Here is a 22,014-nt window from a genome sequence, read left to right on the forward strand (position 1 = left end):
CTCTGTGTGAGAAGGCAGTCTGGGGTTACTAACATTGAGTGCCCAAGCCTGAACTCTTGTGAACAGAAAGTATGAGGACCAGGAAGAGAACATCTTGGCTGGTCAGTGTTCACATGCCCGAGCCTCTCCAGCCAAACCCGCTTTCTGTGTTGGAACATAGTTAAAGCATTCAGTCTGTGAGCATGCTTAGCAGGAAAATGAAGCCAGCAAGGCTTCCAAAAGGTTTTTTTTTTTTTCTTTCTTTCTTGATGGGACAGTAGTCTTAGTCACATAGAACCTTGTTCTGTCTGAAAATGAGAAGTTACAGCAGAAACAGTGGTAGGCGTAGGTCTTAAAGCTTTGCGTCCAGATCCCAGCTCTGTCACGTTAAGAGCCATGTGACCACTGTCTGATCCTTGACTTGAGTTTTGAGGTATTAAACAGTCAAGGAGCCCCAGGCTCTGTGGCCGCACTCATATTTGCTGCACACACTTCTTTTTATTCTGCCCACACACTGCCCACTTCCCATCCTGCTTTCTGTCTCACACACTTTTTTCTTACTCATTTGTTAGAAGGGAAGGGATACTGGGATTTTCTTCTTCGTTCGGAGAAGGGGTCCTCATTTTGCCCCATTCCCTAGCTCCGTTCCTCGGGTGAACCGTGTTTCTTCCAGCCCCACGCAAAGACCTGTGCAGAGCAGCTAACTTACCTGGTGCCCGTGGGTCCAGACACTGCCCGCACAGCCCTCAGGTTGGCGCTCTCCACCTTGGCCCTTGATGGGCCATTTAAGAGGACAGTCCCCGCAGAGGGGTCCCCTTGCAGCTGCGTGTCTGGCAAATCCACAAGCCTGGATAAAAAGAAGGCAACAGCCTTTAGGTTGTTCGATGGAGTCAAAGGCTCCCATTTTGCTCTCCAGCAACAAGACAATGTCTATCTGGGAGAGGCATTCTGCCCTGATGAGGAGGGCCAGGGGCCAGGGCTCAGGAAGTTTCCCCAACAGGGAAGCAAAGTGGAACCTTCACAGGGTCCTCTCCCCAACCTTGGGCCGATCTTAGACCCTTTGCAGCTGCCTGGGAACCAGGGGCCACATCCACCAAAGCACTTCTCCCCCACCCCGCCTCCGGGCCTCTCCTTTCCATGCCCACCTTGTTTGGGCGAACAAAAGGAGACAGGGCATCCGGGACAGGTGGGTAGGTGGTTGACCTCTTTGCCCAAGGAGAGGCCAAGGGATCCAGCACCTCCATGAACATTAGGGAATACATAGGAACCATTCCCAGTGCACACGTTCAGAGACCCCAGCTTTATGGCCACTGAATGACTCTGTCGGCCATCAGCCCTAAGGATCATCATCAGGTTTTTCTCGAACAGAAAGAAGGAAACTCACTGCATGGAAGCTCCCCATCACGTGTATTGGGGAGGTTTAACTGCGGGGGCCAAAGGTTGACAAGACGGGGAGCAGCCACCCCTTCTTTTTCTGGGCCTGGCAAGAGCAGTTACACTTTAGAGCAGATGACCTTCCCTGGTGGCTGCTCCGATGAGCTGATTGGTTTTCTGTTAGGAATTCTTCCTTATATTTATAAGAGAAACAGGACGCTTAAGCCTCCTGCGTTACAAACTTGGACAGTGGACATGTCCGTTGAAAGCTTGCCATCTGTGTCTTTTCATCTTTCTATACAATCATCATCATTGTGACCCATAGTCCTGGTAGAAAGAGAAAGCTGTCCCGTTTCCCCGTAGCTGTACATGGTGTGAAGGTAGCCAGTGCTAAAACAAAATCAGTAATAGAAAGAAAAGGTGGATGGCATTTGAAATTTTCATAAAATATGCAGGATTTGTCTCATCTTTTGCAAGGATGTTTTTGCCTCTTGATGACATGTGCTGATGGTTCTGACTTCCAGGGAAACAGGAATGAATTAGCATCATACATGTATGTGTTTGTATACATATTTTTGTCTCTTTAAAAAGCTAGTCATCCTCTCTGAAGGTTATTTTCTAAGAAAAATACAGCAAGAAAGCAAGCTTTTCCAGGGGACTTTCATAACCATAGGAAAAATACAAGTTCATAACTGAAAATTGCAGGAGCCCTGGGATGGCATTCTTTTCACCCACACTGTGGACATTTGTGGTTTTCTCAGGCCTGTAGCTGAGAATAAGTTCATGCCTCACGTTGTAGCCCTAATTCTTCCTCCCAGGCAGACTGGGAAGAAATCTGGGCTAACATGAGGCCACAAGTAAGAAAGATTTATGCCCAGGAGCCACAGCACTGGTGGAGAACCAGCAAGAAATAGGGAAAACAGAGACGCATGAATGGAAATTCGTGTTCATTTTAGATACTAAGATGAGCTGTTTGAGGGGGATGAATAAAGAAGCAGTTTTTTAAAAAACTAGTGATTTTTCACAGATGCACACACACACACACCCCGTCCTGTTCGCCTCTTCATTCTCTCATCTTCATGGGAGGACCATGAGTAATAGGATGACTACAGCATCTCCATCCTGCAAAGAAAGTCAACTAAATCGAAACTGTAATGGGATATCTTAGGATAGTCCCCTTGGATGTCTTGTAAAGGTGACCTCTTGTTTGAATTAATCAAAGAGAGCTAGTAAGATTCCTAGAAGCTGAAGAAAGGCTAGATTGTTGTCCAGTTCTTACAAAAGGAGAAAGAGGGGGCGCCTGGGTGGCTCAGTGGATTAAGCCTCTGCTGTTAGCTCAGGTCATGGTCTCAGGGTCCTGGGGTCAAGCCCCGTATTGGGCTCTCTGCTCAGCAGGGAGCCTGCTTCCCCCACTCTCTCTGCCTGCCTCTCTGCCTACTTGTGATCTCTCTCTCTGTCAAATGGATAGAATCTTTTAAAAAAGAAAGAAGCGGGGGGGCGCCTAGGTGGCTCAGTGGGTTGGGCTTCTGCCTTCGGCTCAGGTCATAATCTCAGGGTCCTGGGATCGAGCCCTGCATCAGGCTCTCTGCTCAGAAGGGAGTCTGCTTCCTCACCCCCTTCTGCCTGCCTCTCTGCCTACTTGTGATCTCTGTCTGTCAAATAAATAAATAAAATCTTTAAAAAAAAAAAAAAGAAAAGGAGAAAGAGAAAAGGTAGAAATTAAGGCTTGGAGATGGTGTCTAGCAATTTTACAGAAATAAATTAAGGTCATCTTTAGGGGGTACAAGGAGGTTCAGGGAGCTTCTTTAGTGAGCTGCTTTTATTAAATTTAGGCACATAAAAATGTGAGGGAAATTATGATGCTTTTGCTTTGTTCAGTTTAAATATCTTGGGCCGAAGGTACTTTTTTGGCTGATTTGTATATTTCAGTTTTACTTTAGAAAAGGCTTAAAAATACAGAAAACTGTTTCAGCATCCACATCCCCACCATCTGTAATTTATTAACTTTGTTAATGTTTTGGCCTATTTGGTTCAGATTCTTATTTTTTTAAAAAATAGATCGATGAATAATTTAGTGTCAGTTATCAATCCCATTCTCCTTTTCTCTCTAGGCACAAATAACTACCGTAATTTTAGCCTCCTCAGACCCCTTGGAGCTGTAAGTCCATTTCCTGCCTCCCACTACTGTCATCAAAGAAACAGCAGCACATGCACACAAAATGTTCCTTAAACTGTTATGAGGGTCCCCAGACCCCAGTGCCCGGCCGCATCCTTTGGGAATTGAGAGACCAAATCAAGAACCCCTGCTTGGGTAACCCTTTCCTTCGGAGAATCCAGTTAGCCGTCCACAAATAACGGGATCCAATTTAGGCAGAGCCCTGCCCCTGCTGCCCAGGGAGCTGCTTTCTGAAGCTTTAGACATGCCCATTTGAGCAGTGTTGGCCTCCCTTTGTTTGCCGTTGGCTGAGGATTTCTCAGGGCAAGAGGCAGCCACGTTGGTTCTGCAGCAGTCACAGTTCAATATTGCTGCTAAACCACAATGTGAGGTCTTTGACAGGCTTAAAATTACCTCGTCTCCACCAGCAGAGCTTTAATTTGGTTCTGTCTCTTGTCTGCTATTAGGGATCATGTTGACTTCATGGCAGAATAAAAAGAGAACTCCTTTCCTCTTGCCTTATCTGAATCAGATATTTTACCATAGGGCTTGTCCCCTTCTCAGAGCTGGAGTATGTGCACGAGTGGTTCTCTCTGTCTCTCCCTCCAGCTCTTCTTTTAAAGACAGAAGTCTTTAATCACTCCACTTTGATGATGTAAGGGGAATTTACCCACCACACCCCTAACTTTTTTCCAGCTTTACTGAAGCATAGCTAACATACAATTAACAGATATTTGAAGTGTGCCTTCTGGATTTTGATCTCAGAATACGTCTGTGAAAGCATCACCACAATCAAAATAACAGGCATGTGCGTTACTCCCCAGAATTTCTTTTTGCTACTATAGATGTGTTTGCATTTTCTAGACATTTAGATACATGGAATATGTAGCACGTATTCCTTTTTTCTGGCTTCTGTCACTCAGCGTCAACATTTTCAGATCCAACCATGGTGTTTTATGTATCGCTAATTTGTCCCATTTTATTGCTAAGTAATATTCCATCAAATGGATAGGCCATACTTAACTCTTCACCTAATGATGGACATTTAGATCGTTTCCAGATTTTGATTATTGCAAATAAAGCTGCCTAGATGATTCTCTATACAAGTCTTTGAGCCCCTATGTGTTCGTTTTTCTTGGATGAAGACCTGGATGTGGAATATTTGTAAAATAGGGTATGCTTTTTTTTTTTTTAGGTTTTTAGGAAACTTTTTTTTTTAAAGATTTTATTTATTTATTTGACAGACAGAGATCACAAGGAGGCAGAGAGGCAGGCAGAGAGAGAGGAGGAAGCAGGCTCCCTGCTGAGCAGAGAGCCCGATGTGGGGCTCAATCCCAGGACCCTGGGATCATGACCTGAGCCAAAGGCAGAGGCTTTAACCCACTGAGCCACCCAGGCGCCCCTTAGGAAACTTTTTAAAAGTCCTTATACTGTTTCACATTTCCTCCAGCAGTATATTAGAGTTCCAGTTGCTCCACACCTTTGTCAACACTTGAAATCATCCATCTTTTTAATTTTAGCCATTCCAGTGGGGGTGTAGTGGTATCTCATTGTGGCCTTAATTTACAAGGTTGAGTATCTTTTTTATGCACCTGTTTGCTTTCTGTGTCTTTTTTGATGAAGTGCCTATTCAGATCTTTTTCCTATTTTTTGTCTTATTACAGAAATTTTAGGACTTTTTACATTTTCTAGATATAAATTATTAGGGGCTTTCTTTTGTTTTTTGTTTTTTGTGGGTTTTTTTGAGATAAAGAGCATGCACATGTAAGCAGAGTTGGGGAGGGGGAGAGGGAGAGACTGTCAAGCAGCCTCCATGCTTAGCATGGGGCAGCGTGGTACCTGACACAGGACTTGATCCCATGACCCTGAGATCATGACCTGAGCCAAAATCAGAGGCAAATACTTAACTGACTGAGCCACCCAAGGGCCCCTAGTTTTTTGGTGTTTTGTTTTGTTTTTAATAGTTCTCTTAGGGTGTTGTTTGCTATGTCGTCTTCATAATAATGTCTGGGGAGGGAGGCAAATGTGTGTTATTAGAAAACAGTGCTGCAGAGAGTTGAGAAAACAAAAAGCAGATAGGACTTGGAAAAATATAAAAGGAAAACCAAAATATATCTTGTATCCCAAACATATAACATGAATTGAATGTTTCTGTTTGCACGGGTTATCAAATTATTTTTAAGGTTGTATCCCAGTATAAGGGGAGGAAAAATAATTTTCCTCTAACCCTTTTGAGTCCTTGCCTTGAGTAGTAAGACAGATTAACAAGAGAGAAATAAATGTATTAACCTGTATACCTCATGGATACATGGCAGATATCCAGGAGAAAAAATGAGTAACTGCATAGGTGGCCTGAACCAGCAGCTTAAATACCATCTTTAGCTCAAGGAAAAAAAAAAAAAAAAAGTGTGTAATTGGTTGGGGAGAGACCAGTGGTGGGAGGTTGGTTAGCAGGAAAAGCTTAGTAAAGTAGGGTAAGGCAGTTACTCAGATTTAAATCTGTGCCCTCTCCACTGATAAATTCTCTTGTGATAGAGAATCAACCTTCTCTTCAAGCAGGAAGAAGGAGACACCCTTAACAAATGAACATTTGCTTTTTAACGTAAATTTCCCTTTTTTTTTTTTTTAAAGATTTTATTTGTCTACTTGACAGACAGAGATCACAAGTAGGCAGAGAGACAGAGGGGGAAGCAGGCTTCCCGCTGAGCAGAGATGTGGGGCTCCGATGTGGGGCTCGATCCCAGGACCCTGGGATCATGACCTGAGCTGAAGGCAGACAGAGATCACAAGTAGGCAGAGAGACAGAGGGGGAAGCAGGCTTCCCGCTGAGCAGAGAGCCCGATGTGGGGCTCGATCCCAGGACCCTGGGATCATGACCTGAGACGAAGGCAGAGGCTTTAACCCACTGAGCCACCCAGGCGCCCCTGTAAATTTCCCTTTCAAAAGAGTAACTTATACTCTGTGTTTGGAGCTTCCCCTGTATCTGCTCTTTCTCAAAAAATTAGCTTATAAAATAATCCTTATACCATAAAGTTATATTTTGGAGTGGCGCACTCTTCTGCCCTTCACCAGCTTCCTGTTCTTTTATTTGCTTGCCATATTAATTCTCTTTTCAACAGCCTTCTTGAGCTATGATTAGCATATGACAGAATTTGCCCACTTAAGGCATTAAATTAATTGGCTTTTACTTTTTACTTTTTATGGAGATACGCACCTATCACATTATATTAAAACATTAAAACATTTCCTCACCCCCCAAAAAAATCTTTAGCCTTAATCGGTCATTCATTGCCCTTACCCCCAGGCCAAGCCCTATACAAACACTAATGCCTTTTAAGCCTCTGTAGATTGAACTATTCTGGACTTTTCATATAAATGGAATCACACAGTGTGTGGTCTTTTGTGACTGGTTCTTTAACTTAGCATAATGATTCTAAAGTTCTAAAGCATAAATTTCCACATTCATGGTTTTTGAAGTTTTTAACCATAATTTATATGTTTTGTCCTCTGAGAATCCTTACCCAATCCAAGATCACTAAGATTATTTTCTTGTGTTTTCTTCTGTACAGTTTTAATTCTTATATTTGGGTTTATACTCCATTTGTAGTTAATGTATCCATATGGTGTGGGGGAAGGGTCAAGGTTCATATTCTTACATGTGGCTGTCCAATCCATCACCATTTGCTGAAAAAAATTATTCTGTCCCCATTGAAGTAAACACATCTTAGCACTTTTAATGAAAATCAGTTGACCATATGTGTGAATCTAGTTCTGGACCCTTTTCTGCTTCATTGATCTATATGTCTATGTACCAATATCACAGTATCTTGATTACCACTACAACTTTATATGAGCCTTAAAATCAATTAGTTTAAGACTTTCAACTTCGTTCTTTTTCAAAATAGTCTTGGGCATTCTATGTGCTTTGCATTTCATATATATTTTAGGATCATCTTGTCAATATCTTTTTTAAAAAAAAGCTTGTTGGAATTTTGACTGGAAGTGTAGGGGAGATTTGAGGATAATTGACATCTGAAGAGTCTTCTAATCCATGAATATGGTGTATCTCTCCATTTATTTAGGTCTTCTTGAATAATTTCAACAGTGTTTATAGTTTTTAGCATTCAAATCTGTTGTCACATTTAACACTAGGAATTTCATAATTTTTATCCTGTTATAAATGATACTACTTCTTTAAAATTCCCAATTTTTATTGTTATATATAAAAATATAATTGATGTTTGTATATTGACCTTATAGCCTGAAACCTAGCTATACTCACTTATTAGTTCTAGAAACTTTTTTCTACAGATGCTCAGGATTTTCTGCATAGACATTGATTTTACTTACAAACAAAAATTATTTTACTTCTTTTCTGTGTGCCATTTTTTGTTGTTTTTTTTTTCTTGCCCTGTTGCACTGTCCAGGAATTTTAATACAATATTGATAGGAGTATGAGACCAAACATCCTTACCATATTTTTTATCTTAAGGGGAGAACATTCAGTGCGTCATTTACTGTGAATCTCCCATCGTACCTTTAATTCTTGATTTATTCTTGTTTTGTTGACCCCGATGGATAAACCAACTAACCAGTGAACAAGGCCTGTGGACCATTTAGCATTTCAAATCCTGAGCCTTAACCATTATTCACTTGGTGGCCTTACAGCATGCATTGTTTCAAAAAAAGAAAAAAAAATAGTATAACCTTTTACAGTTAAGTGGTGCCAAATGCCACCATTTGAGTCTGGAGTTGTGGTTCATGACAAACATACAGGTTCACAACTGTATATGAGAATCACATGGGGGACTTTTAAAAATCCTGATGCCCAGGCTCTACGTCAATCCAGTTCCATCAATAGCCCTAATGGATTATATATTAAATTACATATTAATTTACACAATCTTACCACCACTCTGTAACAAAAGGACTATTACTATGCCTATTTAATAGGCAATTTCCTTAAACTGAGGCTTAGAGAGAAGATCAGTAACTAGACCAGGGTTTCAAACACAGTTTGACCCTAGAACCTACACTTAACTAAACTGTGTCTCCCCTGGTTATATTAGAAAATAAAAGACGCCTAACCCCTTCCCTGTACCTTTCCATGATTCTATTGTGCTTTTGGAACTGATCCATGAAGCCATCAAATTAGGACTTGTCCCGATAGCATGTTGTTCTGTTTTTACTCATCCGTTCATTTGTTCACTCATTCACAGGTTTGTACTGAGTGCTTTTATTTCCAAGAGATTTTATCTTTAAGTAATTTCTGCACCCAATGTGGGGCTTGAACCCACAACCCTGAGATCAAGAGTCGCATGCTCCACCAACCAAGACAGGCAGGTGCCCCTATACTGAGTTCTGAATATCTGCGTAGTGCTATATATAAGTTCAAGGGTGAGAAAGTAAGAGCAGAGCAGCTGAATTCATAGAACAGTAGCAAATATAAATGGAAAAGATTGCAAGAGGAAGGAAGATGGGGATAGATGCAGTAAAATGATATTCAAAAATCTTTGACCAATCAGTTCAAGCATTTAATATACTGTCTTCTATGCACTGGTGTGCCTGGGGCTGATCCAAGTATAATCCCATTAACTACCCCAACCCCCAATTTTTTTTTTTTAACCAAGCTTTTCTTAGAGTTCTCTTTTAGCTCTGGGGTCCAAAAGACATCTTTTCCAGACTCCTAAGAAAGAGTGTGCTACCTGGCCTAGTGAAAAATGGTATGGGACACCAAGAAGGGGATAACATTTAGTGAACTCCTATTGTGCTCCAGGCATCATGCAGGATGCTTCTCGTATGTTAGTCCATTTGATCTTTATGCCAGTCCTAAAGGATGGGCAGTATTCCAGTTTCACAGATGAGAGAACGGGTTCTGAGGGGCTCAGTAATCTGCCTGATGTCATAAACCAGGAGCAAGTGAAGCCAGGTGTGATCACAGGTTTGTCTCAAAGTCCAGAATTTGTCCCAGGCTTAGAGACTTCAGGATTGTCCATAGAGAGACAGCTGTTGTGCTTTCCTCCTAAGTGTTTTGGCATTTCTAAATCTGAAAATGACCACTGAGAAGCATGGCAAAGAGATACAGAAAAAGAACATTGGAAGAAGAATTTCAAAATTAGGAAAGAGCAAGATGGTCTAAGTCTGAATATAAATTCGTGGTGGAGGTCTCATCCAGTTTCTTAGTTCCATTTGTGAGTGGTTTGAGAAGAAATCCTCACAGGATATTCTATAAATTAGAGTGGGTGTTGGATATCCAATATCTTTTCTAATACCATAAAAACAAAAAAACAAAGAAGTTTTAAAAACCTTTGAACAAGTCTGAAAGAAAGAAAATCCTCAGGACCTCTCCCAGGAGAGCTCGCAGTCAAAACCCTGGAGATGGAGTGTTCCTTCAGAAACAGCCCTCTGATCAGTTGGTTGTTGCTGTCTTGGGGACTTTGTCTCTGAGGCCCCACCCGAGTCTCCTATGTCTTCTGGTCTCACATTTTTTGGTCACAAGTACCAGCTGACTTGCAACCTCAGGCTTTCATATTCCCTTGGATCGTTCTTACACTGCGGGTCACTTTTGTGTACATACGTTTTTGTGTACGAGTGAAAGGGCAAATGAAGGACAAATAAGGGCCTCCTCTCACTTATGATCTTAGGGAAATGTGTCAGAAGGGACCTTAAGGAAACTCCTGGCTCCCAGCTTTTCATTTCTCACAAGAGGAAACTGAAGGCCAGTGAGCCTCAAGTGTTTTCCCTCAAGTTCTGAAGTCACCTGGTGACAGAGTTGCCACTTAAAACCAGGCTATACAACTCTGTCCGCCAGTCAGAGCGGACTTTCTCTCGCAGTGGCTACTGTCTTTCTTACGTGTTTGTCTTCATCCATAGATTCTTCAGAAACCGAGCCCGGAACTCAAGCACCAGCTGGCTGCTTTCTCCAAGCGCGTCGCGGGCGCAGTGACTGAGCTCATCCAGGCTGCGGAAGCCATGAAAGGTAGGCCGCACTCTAGCACCGAGCGAGTGCAGCGAACTGAGTACAGGCTCAGTGCAGTGAACTGAGCAGAGAAACCGCACAGCCAGCCCAGGCCCCAGGGAAACAGTGAGGTTGTTTTTTTGTTTTTTTTTTTTTCTAAACAAATGGGAATAGAGTTAGATTTTAATAATAAAATTATAATAATAATTATAATTATTCATTATATTACCTCTTTGTTTCAGGAGGTAATAGCCTCCTGAAACAAGGCTTTTTTCCAGTCTTTGCATTAAGTACTTCTACCAAAATGGTATAGTCCGTCTGGAACTGCTCACTTCTCTGAGGGGTGTCGCCATTTATTTTTATCTGTGTTTTGCTTCATCAGAATATTTTTCCTCGTTCGCATAACACACTTCATGTTTAGGAAATGATGCTGTCTGGGTACGTTGTTTGCACACCCCTTCATGGTGGCATTAGAAGCAGTCACCTCACCAGAGAAATTCAGTTTCCCTTTGTTTGAGTTGAGGTGAATGGCTCTTCTCCATGAGTCCCCAGAGAAGAGAATGGCAAATCTGGGAGGTCAGCAGAGTCTCTAGTCTCTTAGAAATGGTTACTGGCATTCATGAGCTCTAAGTGAGAAGTTAAAGGAAATCTTGAGCTGGCCTTGGACCATGAGATCCCGATTTTTGAAACTCTCACTGAGGACTGTGCTGGGGCTGTGTACATACTCCCTAGAGAAACAGGAGCCCACAGGAGCTCCCCTGGCCCCAGCCAATCTCTGTGAGAGCCAGAGAGACGATCGCTCGGCACCATGCCGCGGGTAGGCTTACGGAGCTCCCCTGCATGCCAATCCAGATACTGTTTGTAGTGAAGCCAGTGCCCTGTGGTCACAGCTACCAAGAATGACCCTCTTTGGACTGATTTTAGGAACAGAGTGGGTGGATCCGGAAGACCCAACCGTCATTGCAGAAACAGAATTACTGGGGGCCGCAGCATCCATTGAGGCTGCTGCTAAGAAGTTAGAGCAACTGAAGCCAAGAGCAAAACCAAAAGTGAGTGTCCGTGTGTGGCTGCTTGTCTGGTGTCACTGGGTCTTCCTGCGGATGGCTGTGAGATGGAGCTTGGTGTGCCTTGGGAGGCTTGTCTCCTTCCCTGCGGTTAGACTCCCAAGCTGCCCACCTGCTCTCCCGGCCCGGCACCTTTGCACAGGGTATGGAGAGAAACCCACAGGTGGATCCTTCAGGTTAACCACCCAGAAAAATACCTGTGGGTTATCCAGAGGAAGAACCCGGGCATTTACAATCCGAGTTCAGTTCCATTCCATCTAAAGCAGGTGTTGGGTGCTTATTATGGAAAATCCCTATCCCTGAACTTGATGCCATCACCCTCCCATTGTCTGGTTTCCATAATGTAATGCAAAGAGCAATGCTGTGGGTCTCTCCTTTCCTTAAAATCAATAGAGAGGACAACGTGGACCTCAAAAGTGGATCTGGTGACAGACTTTGTCAGTATGTGCTGGAGGCTGTGGTGGGCTGGTCTCTTTCCTTGTCTGTGTGTGTCATCAGGATAAATGTTTTAAACTTAAGAGCATGAATAGATATTAAGAGAAACGGCCATTTAAAGAACTATTTTAAGATTGGGCAGCAGCAAGGACAATGATTACACAAAAGGACAGTGAGCTTGTGCTCCAGGGATAAAGTCCAACCCTCTTAAGCTCTTACCTATCCCTCCATGCCCTCCACCACCAGCCCCCATGAATATCTTCAGAAGATGGTAGAACTAGAGGAGGCCTCTTTCTCTTCCTATCAAGCAAGTTTCGGCACCTGTAACCTCACTTCCCTTCCAAGGACCCAAGGACCTTAGGAAGTAAAATCTGGTTTTGCCCTCAGAAAAGTTGGATCCCTCAGATTACGTATGCCGAAAATTCTACCTTTTTTTAAATTAGACCAAAGGATGGAGTCTGAGCACTAGAATATGCCACACCCCTCAAAAGCAGAGCCTGGATTCATATTGTGTGGAAAGTAGACATGAGCAGGTAGTGAATGTATGAACCTTGGGAACCTTCTTAAAACCATGAAATTCTTCAAGCCAGTCTTCTAATAATTGCTCTAGACTTGGTGAAGGCAGTTTTTAAATTTCTCATCAAGAGGTAATTTGAGAGTCATGGCTTCTGACCGGGGGGTTTACCAGGGTTCCCTCCACTAGCCTCTACGTTGAGGGTCATCTTAAGTGGTCTGAGATGGTCCAGGTTGTTCTCAACGAGCTTAAGCAAGGAGTGCGTGTATAGGGGTGAGTCCCATTTTCTGTCTATGTCTTTATTTCTGCTTTATAAATCAAGTTAATCACAAATGGAAAATTACTTTGAGCTGAGAAGCAAACAACCATTGACTAAGATTTAGAGGCTTTGTGCGTAATTGGTTTTTCCTCTTCCTCATCTGATTTCACACAACCAGCCTCTCCTGGAAAGCTTCCGTCTGCTAATGCTGAAGTCATGTCATTTGGCACTGTTCTGGAGAATTCGCCTGCCGCTCCTGTAACATAGCGCTTTGCCGGGTCCTGAGAGCTCCTGTTTCAATCCCTTTCTGTCTGTCCTTTTGCAGGATCCCTCGGAGCTCTGTCTCTGAATCCTAGTTGCTCTCTGTCTAGACATTGATTCACCTTACAATTCTTGAGCTGAAAATACAAGTCATTAGAGGCTCTACCCCATAGAATAAATGTTGTTACAGCAATTAAATGAGATAATTTAAGAACACAGTGCCTAACTTAATAAGCAGTAACTGTACCACCATCACTGAAACTATGCTTCAGAGACTTTTATCTACTACCTCCTCGGAGAATGCCTGCAATAAAAATTATTCCATAGATCCATGAGCTGATGGCTGTAGCAAAAAGAAAATAAAACAAAAGGCTCCCGTTGACTGAGTACCGAGCAGGAGCCAGGCAGCCTTCTAGGTGCTTTGCATGGGTGAACTCATCTGGCCCTTGCAGCAAGTCCACAGAGCAACACATATTTCCACTCCTGCTCCATGCATGCAAAGTCAAGGGCACAGTAACCTTACCAGAGTCAGCAGGCTTGGCGGAGCTGGAAGCAGTGGATGTGGGCTCTGGGTGCGGAGTCCATTCACCCCAGTCCTTTGGGTCTAGCCAGTAGTCAGAGGCTGTTGTAGCCCCCGAGAGGAAGTTGGGTTTGCCTGTACCCTTTGAGCTATTAATGCCTCTTCTGGGAAGCTGTGCTGAGCTGCAGGACAAAATCCAGAGAGAAAGAAAGCTCTGTGTGTCAGGGAAGCCTATTCCTTGTAGCCTCATTTGTAGGAAGATGTTAGATATGACCCGAGTGTCTCTTTGAAGAAAAAGTACGTGGCCATGTAAAAGAATGGTTGATAGGACTGTGTTGTATGAAGAAGATGCTCATGGAATCAATGTAAAGTAAAAAAAGAAAAACACACAGGATGCAGAATGATGTGCTCATTACAGTTACAACTCTGTAAACAACGCTTGCATACGAAGGAGACAGGGAGATGTACAAGGGTGACCTCGGAATTAAGGGAGGGCCTGTGTTTTAACCTTTTATAAAGCAGTGTTTTAAAAAGAACAGCACTTTAAAAATGCTGAAGTGGGCCAGGGGGGCACTACGTGCCCTGCCCTGGGATCATCCAGCCTTTGTATTGACAGTCTGGGTCTTCACACAAAGCCAAGAAACCCTTCTGGGAAGGTCAAAGTGGACATAACTGTTGATTCGAGCCCCTTCCTTGGGGATGTCTACTTTAGGGCGCTCCCGTCTTCATGTGAGGAAGGGTGCTTCGTACTTCATGAGTGCCCGAAAGTGATCTGAAGCCTTACTCCACCCAATGGCCAGGGGCTCCAGCCACCTGGGTTACAGTATCTCTAAAACCATTCTAAAGAAACCGTCAACCCAAACTATGGTTTTTGTGCCTGTCTCAGAGTACCCTCTGCTTTGTGGTAATAACTGCATGAAATAAAATATCTTTCTTGCCTTTATAAAGGAATTTATGTCCCTAGTTGAAAAAAAAAAAAATCCAATCTGACCCCACCATCAACCAGTCTTTTGTGGTTAACCAGTTCTCTCCCGGCCCTTCCATAACTGAAATAAGGAAGGAATCCTCAGGATACTAGGAATAAGCATTTGCTCTCACATTCCTCTCCCTGTAACTACACACGACCACACAAGCCCTCAGCACAGAGCCGACAATGCTTTCCTTTGTAACCGTGGGGCATTTACGCTGCTTTGAAGAATAGTACTGGGGACGGGCAATGGGTTTTTGTTTTTTGGGGTTTTTTTTGTTGTTGAAATTATTCTGCTCACCACATTCTCAGGTCGCCTCTTTTAAAAGTAGAATGCTTTATGGTTTACGAAGATGATTCCTGGTATATTCCCAGCTCAGGCCCTTAAAATTTAAGCATCTCTTTTTGCCTGGAATCTCCCAGATGTGAATAACAAATTCACACTGTTAGCTCCACTGTTTGCTTGGGGAGATGGCAGGAAGGCAAAAGGGGAAGGTCGGTGAGCTCTGGTGCATGAGCCTGCGATGTTGCCAGTGGTGCCGTTTCCACACGTACAAGCAGCCTGTGCTCCACAGACAGGTAATGGACTTCCTGCCGTACGTACGGTGCCTGTTCTCGAGCCCAGTGCAACCTGGATGCCTTTTCTGCAGGCCTCTGTGTGATATGTTTGATATATTAGGTTGTTATTTAATCCAACTATATATCAAACATATTCCTACAGTGTCTTGCCCTGTCTCCGGGGGTTCCTAATATAGCTTATAAGGCAACAGGAAAGAACACGTTAAAATCACAAGCAGATTTAGAAGACGGGGTGCTCATTCCCTTTCATGATGTCATATTCCATTTTTTTTTGTTGTTGTAGCATGTCAGTACTGCTAGATTCTTTTGTTTGTTATAGAAACAAATCATAATTATGGATGTCTTCCTAAGAGAGTGAGATACTCTGTGTAGCTTAGTTTTGTGCAGTAATGAATCCTTAAGGGATATGCTCAGTGGAAAAAAATGGAAGGTTCTAGCCCGTGTTTGTGCCATGGGATAAACATCAGGATTATCAACCCTAAACACATCCAGACATTGCATCGTAGTTCACTTTTGTCCTGATCCTCAGCTTTGAAATTAGTCCTTTTCTTAATCAAGTTTTCTGCAAAAATGCAAGCACAGATCAGCTCTCTGTAACTTTCCCTTCCACCCATAGCATCACAACCTATAAATCAAATCGGCCATACCAGCGGTAGGGAGGGTGAGTCACTGGGCTTTATATACACTTGCTTAGAACTACATGTATCTAATACAGATAATGCAGGGCAGACCGTACTCTGTCTGTTGAATTTCCCGTAAGAGGTTAACTGGTCAGTAGAGGTTGGTCACATTTAGAATAAGCTGACAATAGCCTAATTGGGTGCAAGAGGAAGTTTGGAATTATGAAACATTTTTTCTGGCACACAGCAGCCTTCTTTGGTTGGCTTTGACCTCCTCCCCCTAGAGGAGCCTGCAAAGAATGTGTGCGTTCATTCTGATCTCTCAACAAAAGATTGTGAGCTCTGCTTTCTGGCAAGAGCACTATGGTGCCCGTAGCTCAGTTCTTTGGAGCAGAGAAGCAGCGCTCCTTTAACAGCACGTCTGTGTGCATGCATGTAAGCAGTGCCCCACACGGTTGGCGAGCCAGTGGTTTGAACAGATGGGTCAGGAAGGCTTCCCCTGGTTAGGTCTAGAAGCCGTCTCCATGTTGCTTGCAGTGAATGCATGGTGACGGGTCACGGCAGCAGCAGTGACCAAGTGATGACACAGGGAGGGAAATAGAGGTTTGGAGTCCCAGGTTCCAGAGCGCTAAAGCGGAGCCTGTCCCCAGGATCGGTCTCCGCTGAGAAAAGATCAGTACATGTGGGGCAAGCAGGAGCTCCTTGAGACGGTTTGCAAGATGCTGTTAAAATCAATGCCGCCTTTCCACAGCCAGAGAACAGTGCCTGGGGTTCTGAGGCCAGTTAAAGTTGTTTGACCATAACGACCAATTGTCATGGAAAAAGAGACAGCCGGTTATCATGAATAAAGAAAAACACAGTTTATCTATTTTTTAAAAAGATTTTATTTACTTATTTGACAGAGAGACAGTGAAAGAGGGAACACAAGCATGGGGAGTGGGAGAGGGAGAAGCAGGCTTCCCACTGAGCAGGGAGCCCGAGGTGGGGCTCAATCCCAGGAACCCAGGATCATGACCTGAGCCAAGGGCAGATGCTTAACAGAGCCACACAGGTGCCTCAAAAATACAGTGTAAAGGGACCTTAAGGTGAAACCTGTTCATTAAAATGGATGTGATTTTCTTGTTTCTTTCCGGTAATCTTGCTGTTGGACAGTATGCTGTCCTGCTTAGCTGGGGGAATGAGGAAAGGCAACCAGATGTTCAAGGAGGAGGAGGAGCCCAAACAGCACGGCAAAAGGATGGGCTTTCAGCTCATCTGCCCCCAGTTGCTTCCAGGCCGGGAGACGTAGAGTATGAAAAGCAAAGGTGTGTGGGGAGCTCAGCTAGCTCATGTTCCTGGTGACCCCTGCCAGTGGTGGAGCTGCTCTTGTCACACCCTCCGCAGACACGTAGAGGAGTCATAGCAAAGGAGCTTATGATGTGGTGGGTGTATCTGATCAAATATTTGAAAGCATTCCATTATCCTTTTTGTCCGTGCTTCCTGAGTAAACATGCACGTGACTTTTCTGAAATCCCGATGATCTTGAAGGACTTTTCTGCAAACAGAAGTAGCAATTAAAAGATCATTTCACTGGTACTACTTTTCATCCAAACAAACAAACAAACACCCTAATGAAACAAGAGGTACTATGGGAAAACCAACTCCCAAGATCCTAATTGTGCAAGCTCGGACCTTTTCTAATGGATGCTGCACGAACATGCATTATTCCTTATCTGGGTACAAAGGCTGGTCTCTCCCCAAGTGGCAGGCAAAACCACTTGGCACTGCTTTCTCTCTGTCATCCACTTTGACTATTTACTGTTTCCCTGGAGCTTTCGGGGGGGTGAGGCCAGCTGTCCAGATTGGGGCTCTTGGCAGGTCTAGTTATTTTAAGAATTTTCCCATTTGTAAATTTTCATTTATAGTACCGGTGAGGGTCCTGAAGATAACCCACCCATGGGGCCTCTACAAGAAAAGCTGGTATGGCCCTTACAGTTGAGTCTTTAAGTGCAGACTGAGATCTCCCCCACCAAAGCACCTCTCCCCTCAATTCCAGAAGCAGACCGGGAGCAGCCAGACTCACTACAAAAAAAGGAGAAATGTGGCTGCCTATTCCACTCACACTTCCAACTGGCCAGAAAACGCTTCCCTGGTGTGGTGGGAGTTCTTGGTGTTGGCCTTCTTGTTTCCCTCAAGGACATTTAAATTATATGCAAAATGTCCACACTTTTAAAGAATATATCCAAAGGGGTTTTTTAAGTTTCAGATGGGATACGACCTGGTTTTGAGTAGCAAGCATTCTGCAGGACTTTAAGAAACACAGAGCAAAGCACAGCTCCTAACTGAAAAAATGGCACCATGTGTTGTGATGCACTTTTCCCCACCCGTTGTGAGAAAAGCGACTGTTGTGTTTATCGGCTCTTAGCAAGGCAGTCCCTTAGAGGAGGTTTTCAGGGAGGAAGGCCGACCCCAGGGCGGTGAGCTTTGAGCCTTGTCCTCTGGGTACCCTCACCTCCCTCACCTTCAAGATCATCGTGGGGAGGAGCTGCAGGGATGTAACTCACAAACAAAAGACCAAGTGAAAGGACCACAGACAGAAGCATTCTTCTTCTCTGCGGTATATGTCCCAGAATCTGTTAGAGAGGAGGTTGGCGAAGATGCTGCAGGAGGGAGACAGGGTCTTTCCATGGAGGAGACCGAGAGAAGAAGGCAGAGGAAAAGTAGTGCCTGGTTATTTTAGCCAGCACCTTCTTAGTGAAGAAAGGTTTCATTTGGAATTGTAACGCATCTGAACTAAAGGACTGGGAGAGTTGAGGTTCCTCCTTAAGCTACTAACAGAAACCTGATGGATCCCTGGAGAAAGGCAGCCACAGCTCAAGGTCACGTGGTCGGAACGTGCAGGTCGCTGACTTAGAGCCCAGAGGGCCCATCTCCTGTCTCGGTGTCAAGGGAGAAGCTGGAATCAGCTCCGGTCTGTAGCGTGTATTACTTGATACTCCGTTCAAATTTGGTTTATGGCTTTTATTTATGATCATTTTAGGCTATCATCAGAACTGGAAGTTAGAACCTTTCTCCAAATTATGAGTCGAAAATGATCCCGAGAGAGAAAAACTAGCTTAGCCCGAAGTCTAAAAAACAGTTTTTAAAACCGCGAGAGTTGTTATGAGCACTGGATGTTACAAGCCAGTAATGAACCGTGGAACACTACATCGAAAACTAATGATATACTGTATGGTGACTAACATAACATAATTTTTTTTAAAAAAAGTAAAAAATAAATAAATAAATAAAACCACAAAGGATATATGTAGTGAGGGAAGTAATAATGAAGTTAATTGCGAGGAGTTACTGAGCATTTATTGTGGGTCAGTATTGCTCTCTGTATATTTATAATTTACCTATAGCACCCCCATCAGAGAGGCAAGAAGGAAGGCAGGTTCAGGAAATGAATGAATTACCACAAAGATTAAGTCCTCAGAATCCCTAAAAGGCCAAAAGGCAAAATATAAATGAGGAACGACCTCCCCTCTCCCTTCCCTCTGTCCCCCTGCCACTCCTACCCCAATGGAACTCAAGCTTCTAAGACATTAGACAGATCAGAGCAAGATGGGGGCCTCAGAGGCTCTCATGGAGCACAGGAAGCCACCAACAAGGGAGCCAGTCCCAAATGTGACCTTTCCCCAGAGGGACCTGAGCAAACCTCTAACTTTTTTAAAAAGAGGAGCTCTGCAGGAGAGCACCAAAGAGGAAAAATACCAGCAAAAGAGTGCCTGGGCCTTAATCACAGCTACCAGAAAGCCAAGGTGAGGCTAAGTCCATCCTCTGCCGGAGCTTAGTGGGCAGTCCAGCAATGACCGCTTCTGAAAGCGGGTAGTGAAGGGGCCAGTGGCCTTCTCCCAGCAGAGGGGAGCAGGGGAAAGGTCACTGAACAGCGGAGGAGAGGACAGATTCAGCACTCGGAGGCCGTAGCTAACACGTTCATGAAGCAGAGTCTTAGTTCTTACATTTAGGACTCTTTCCCCCGGTGCTGCTTTGCTAAGAGAGCCCCCTTGCACAATGCTGGGAATGCCGTTTACCTCTTGGATGCCTGAGGACGTGTCACAGCCGGCTGTGGATGCAGTTGCAGGGTGCAGGCAGAACGTACAAGTAACAGCCCCCGGCCTTAAACAGCACCGGAGCCAGCGCCTAGATGCAAGTGCCTTCCTCCCCAAGGGACTCAGAATGGACAGTTCCTGATGTGGATCCTTACTCGATGAGTTTCTCCTGCTGCAAGCATGTAAATCGCCCCCTGGCTGAACTCTAGAACTCGGGAGACTCCTTTTGAATGGATACATTCATTCGGCAAACATTTATCATGTAGTCTACACTGCCTGATTGTGTGCTGGAGAGACCACAACCGTTGAGTAAAACACAGTCCGTGCCCTGGAAGAGAGGACAGACTGGTAGGCTTGGGTTAACCGGGGTCTGTTTTCCTTCACCCGGGCCAGCATTTCCCGTGGAGCAGCCCACCTTTATCAGAAAGGAAGATTCCCAGGCCCCGCCACAGACCTGTTGAGACACAATCTGCATCTTGAACCAGATCCTTGGGTGACTGTGAGGGAGGGCTGTCTGTTCAGTAGCCTACTCAATAAGAGCGTTTTCTTCAGTTTCTTAAGTTTTCTTAAGTGCCCTGGGTCTCTGGATCCTTCTGGGTCTCCTTGTGGAAGCTCCACGTTACTATCCTCATCTCCCAGCTACAGTGGGGCTTATTCTGTTGACAAATCCTGCAGTTTCATTGTGATCCTTTTCTGTAGGAAGGTCCTTTGAAAACCAACCCATTCCGTTTCTCTCCTCTTCTGCAATGCAGTGGAGCACCTTTATAGCTGTTACCGTCCTCCTCCCAGAGGCCATAGTGTGTGCTTGTGGGAACCAAGCAGGGGGGCACCCCTGACAGGGACACCTCGACATTTCTGAGTCTCCTTGGCTCAGGGAGAATCCTATCTTATAGGCTAGAAGTTGTGTATGGCATGAGGAGACACCTGGTGTTGACATTTATTTCCAGCAGGAGAGAGAGGTGGGTGTTTAGTCTTAGTTTTAAACCTGGTGTCTAAACATTAGCCCTCCTCCCCTATAGTCATCCCATTCAGCTTTATTCGGCCCTTCTTGATGCTTTTTAGTCAGAGCAAATATCCCCCAGAGATGAGGCTTTCTGCCATGTCCTTTTTAAAGCATAGAGATGTGATGGAACAAAAAAAACAAAAATTCATCAGCGGACATTTATACCAGTTGCCGTTGCAAGAAGAATCTGTGGGTGTCAAAAATATTTCCAAACTGAATCTATTTCAAGTATGTGTTCTAGGGGGAAAAAAAAACCTTCAGGGCAACGGAAGACGTGGGCGAGGCCTGTCAAATTGGTAGGAACAAGTCGATTCTATTAGATCTACCCCATGCTTAGAGTTAGCACTTAATTTTAAGAAAGTCCTATTTTTGTGGATCCTAGAATTTGGGAGATCAGAAATCTGATGGGGTACTCCACACACCGTGGAGCCCGCCAGAGACAAGGATCTGGGACACATTAAGAAGCCACCATGGTCTTCCGTTTCCTCTGCCCCGGTAGAAGGGGCCCCCGTTGGGTTCAGAACTTACCTGGTTTCCCCTGGTACCTTAATCTGTTACACACTTGAGTTTCTTTTGTAGAACGACTTTCCAAAAAGGCTCTTCATTCAAGTTCGCCTAATGCAGTTTCCTTGGAGCCTGTGTATAATAGCACCTTGTATGCCAGAGTGTCTTATAATGAGTTGTTTTTCTATTTCAGTAACCACATTTTATACTCCACCAGTCCTATAAGCTCCCTCCTCCAGAATGAATCCACTGCAACTGAATCCATTTCTGTCCTGAATGCTCCTAGAGCAAGACTTTGTCAGATAAGAAAGAATATATGGCTTCTGTCCACAGACTTCCAAAATGCTGGCATCATTCGTCAGAGTCCCTAGATGAGCCCTGAAATGTTATTTGGATAACACTGGAGTTGTGAAAACAAAAATGAGTTTGGCATCTCTCATAGTTCAAGATGCGGCTGTAAGGAATAGGAACTGGGAGGGGGGAAATGTATCTATGTATCCATCCTGCCTGATGTTTCACATGGGACCGTTAGTGGCCAACTCCGAGCCTCTGCTACAAAGTTGGTCCTCCCTGATGCCCCACGGGCAAGCAGGCTAGTAAAAACATATCCTCATGGAACAGAGAGGCTGATGTTTAGATCTGGTTTAGAGTCTGAATTCATGCCACCATATGACCGTGTCACAGCACTCTACCTCCCTGAGCCTCACTTTTCTCACTGTGAATACGAGAATGACTCTACAGTAGAATAT

At 44.2% G+C, this 22,014-nt stretch overlaps 1 protein-coding gene across 1 annotated transcript in view; it reads left to right on the forward strand.

Moving 5' to 3' along the window:
• The window catches only part of TLN2 (talin 2), a 420,526-nt gene that overhangs the window by 385,742 nt on the left and 12,770 nt on the right, over positions 1 to 22,014 (forward strand). Inside the window, exons 53-54 of the mRNA XM_080808179.1 lie at positions 10,382 to 10,487; positions 11,391 to 11,515. Of these exons, the coding sequence (XP_080664305.1) occupies positions 10,382 to 10,487; positions 11,391 to 11,515 (231 nt within the window). The remainder of the gene's footprint in view (positions 1 to 10,381; positions 10,488 to 11,390; positions 11,516 to 22,014) is intronic.

Source organism: Martes martes, assembly GCF_963455335.1.
Source record: "Martes martes genome assembly, chromosome: 7".
Taxonomy (NCBI): Eukaryota; Metazoa; Chordata; class Mammalia; order Carnivora; family Mustelidae; genus Martes; species Martes martes.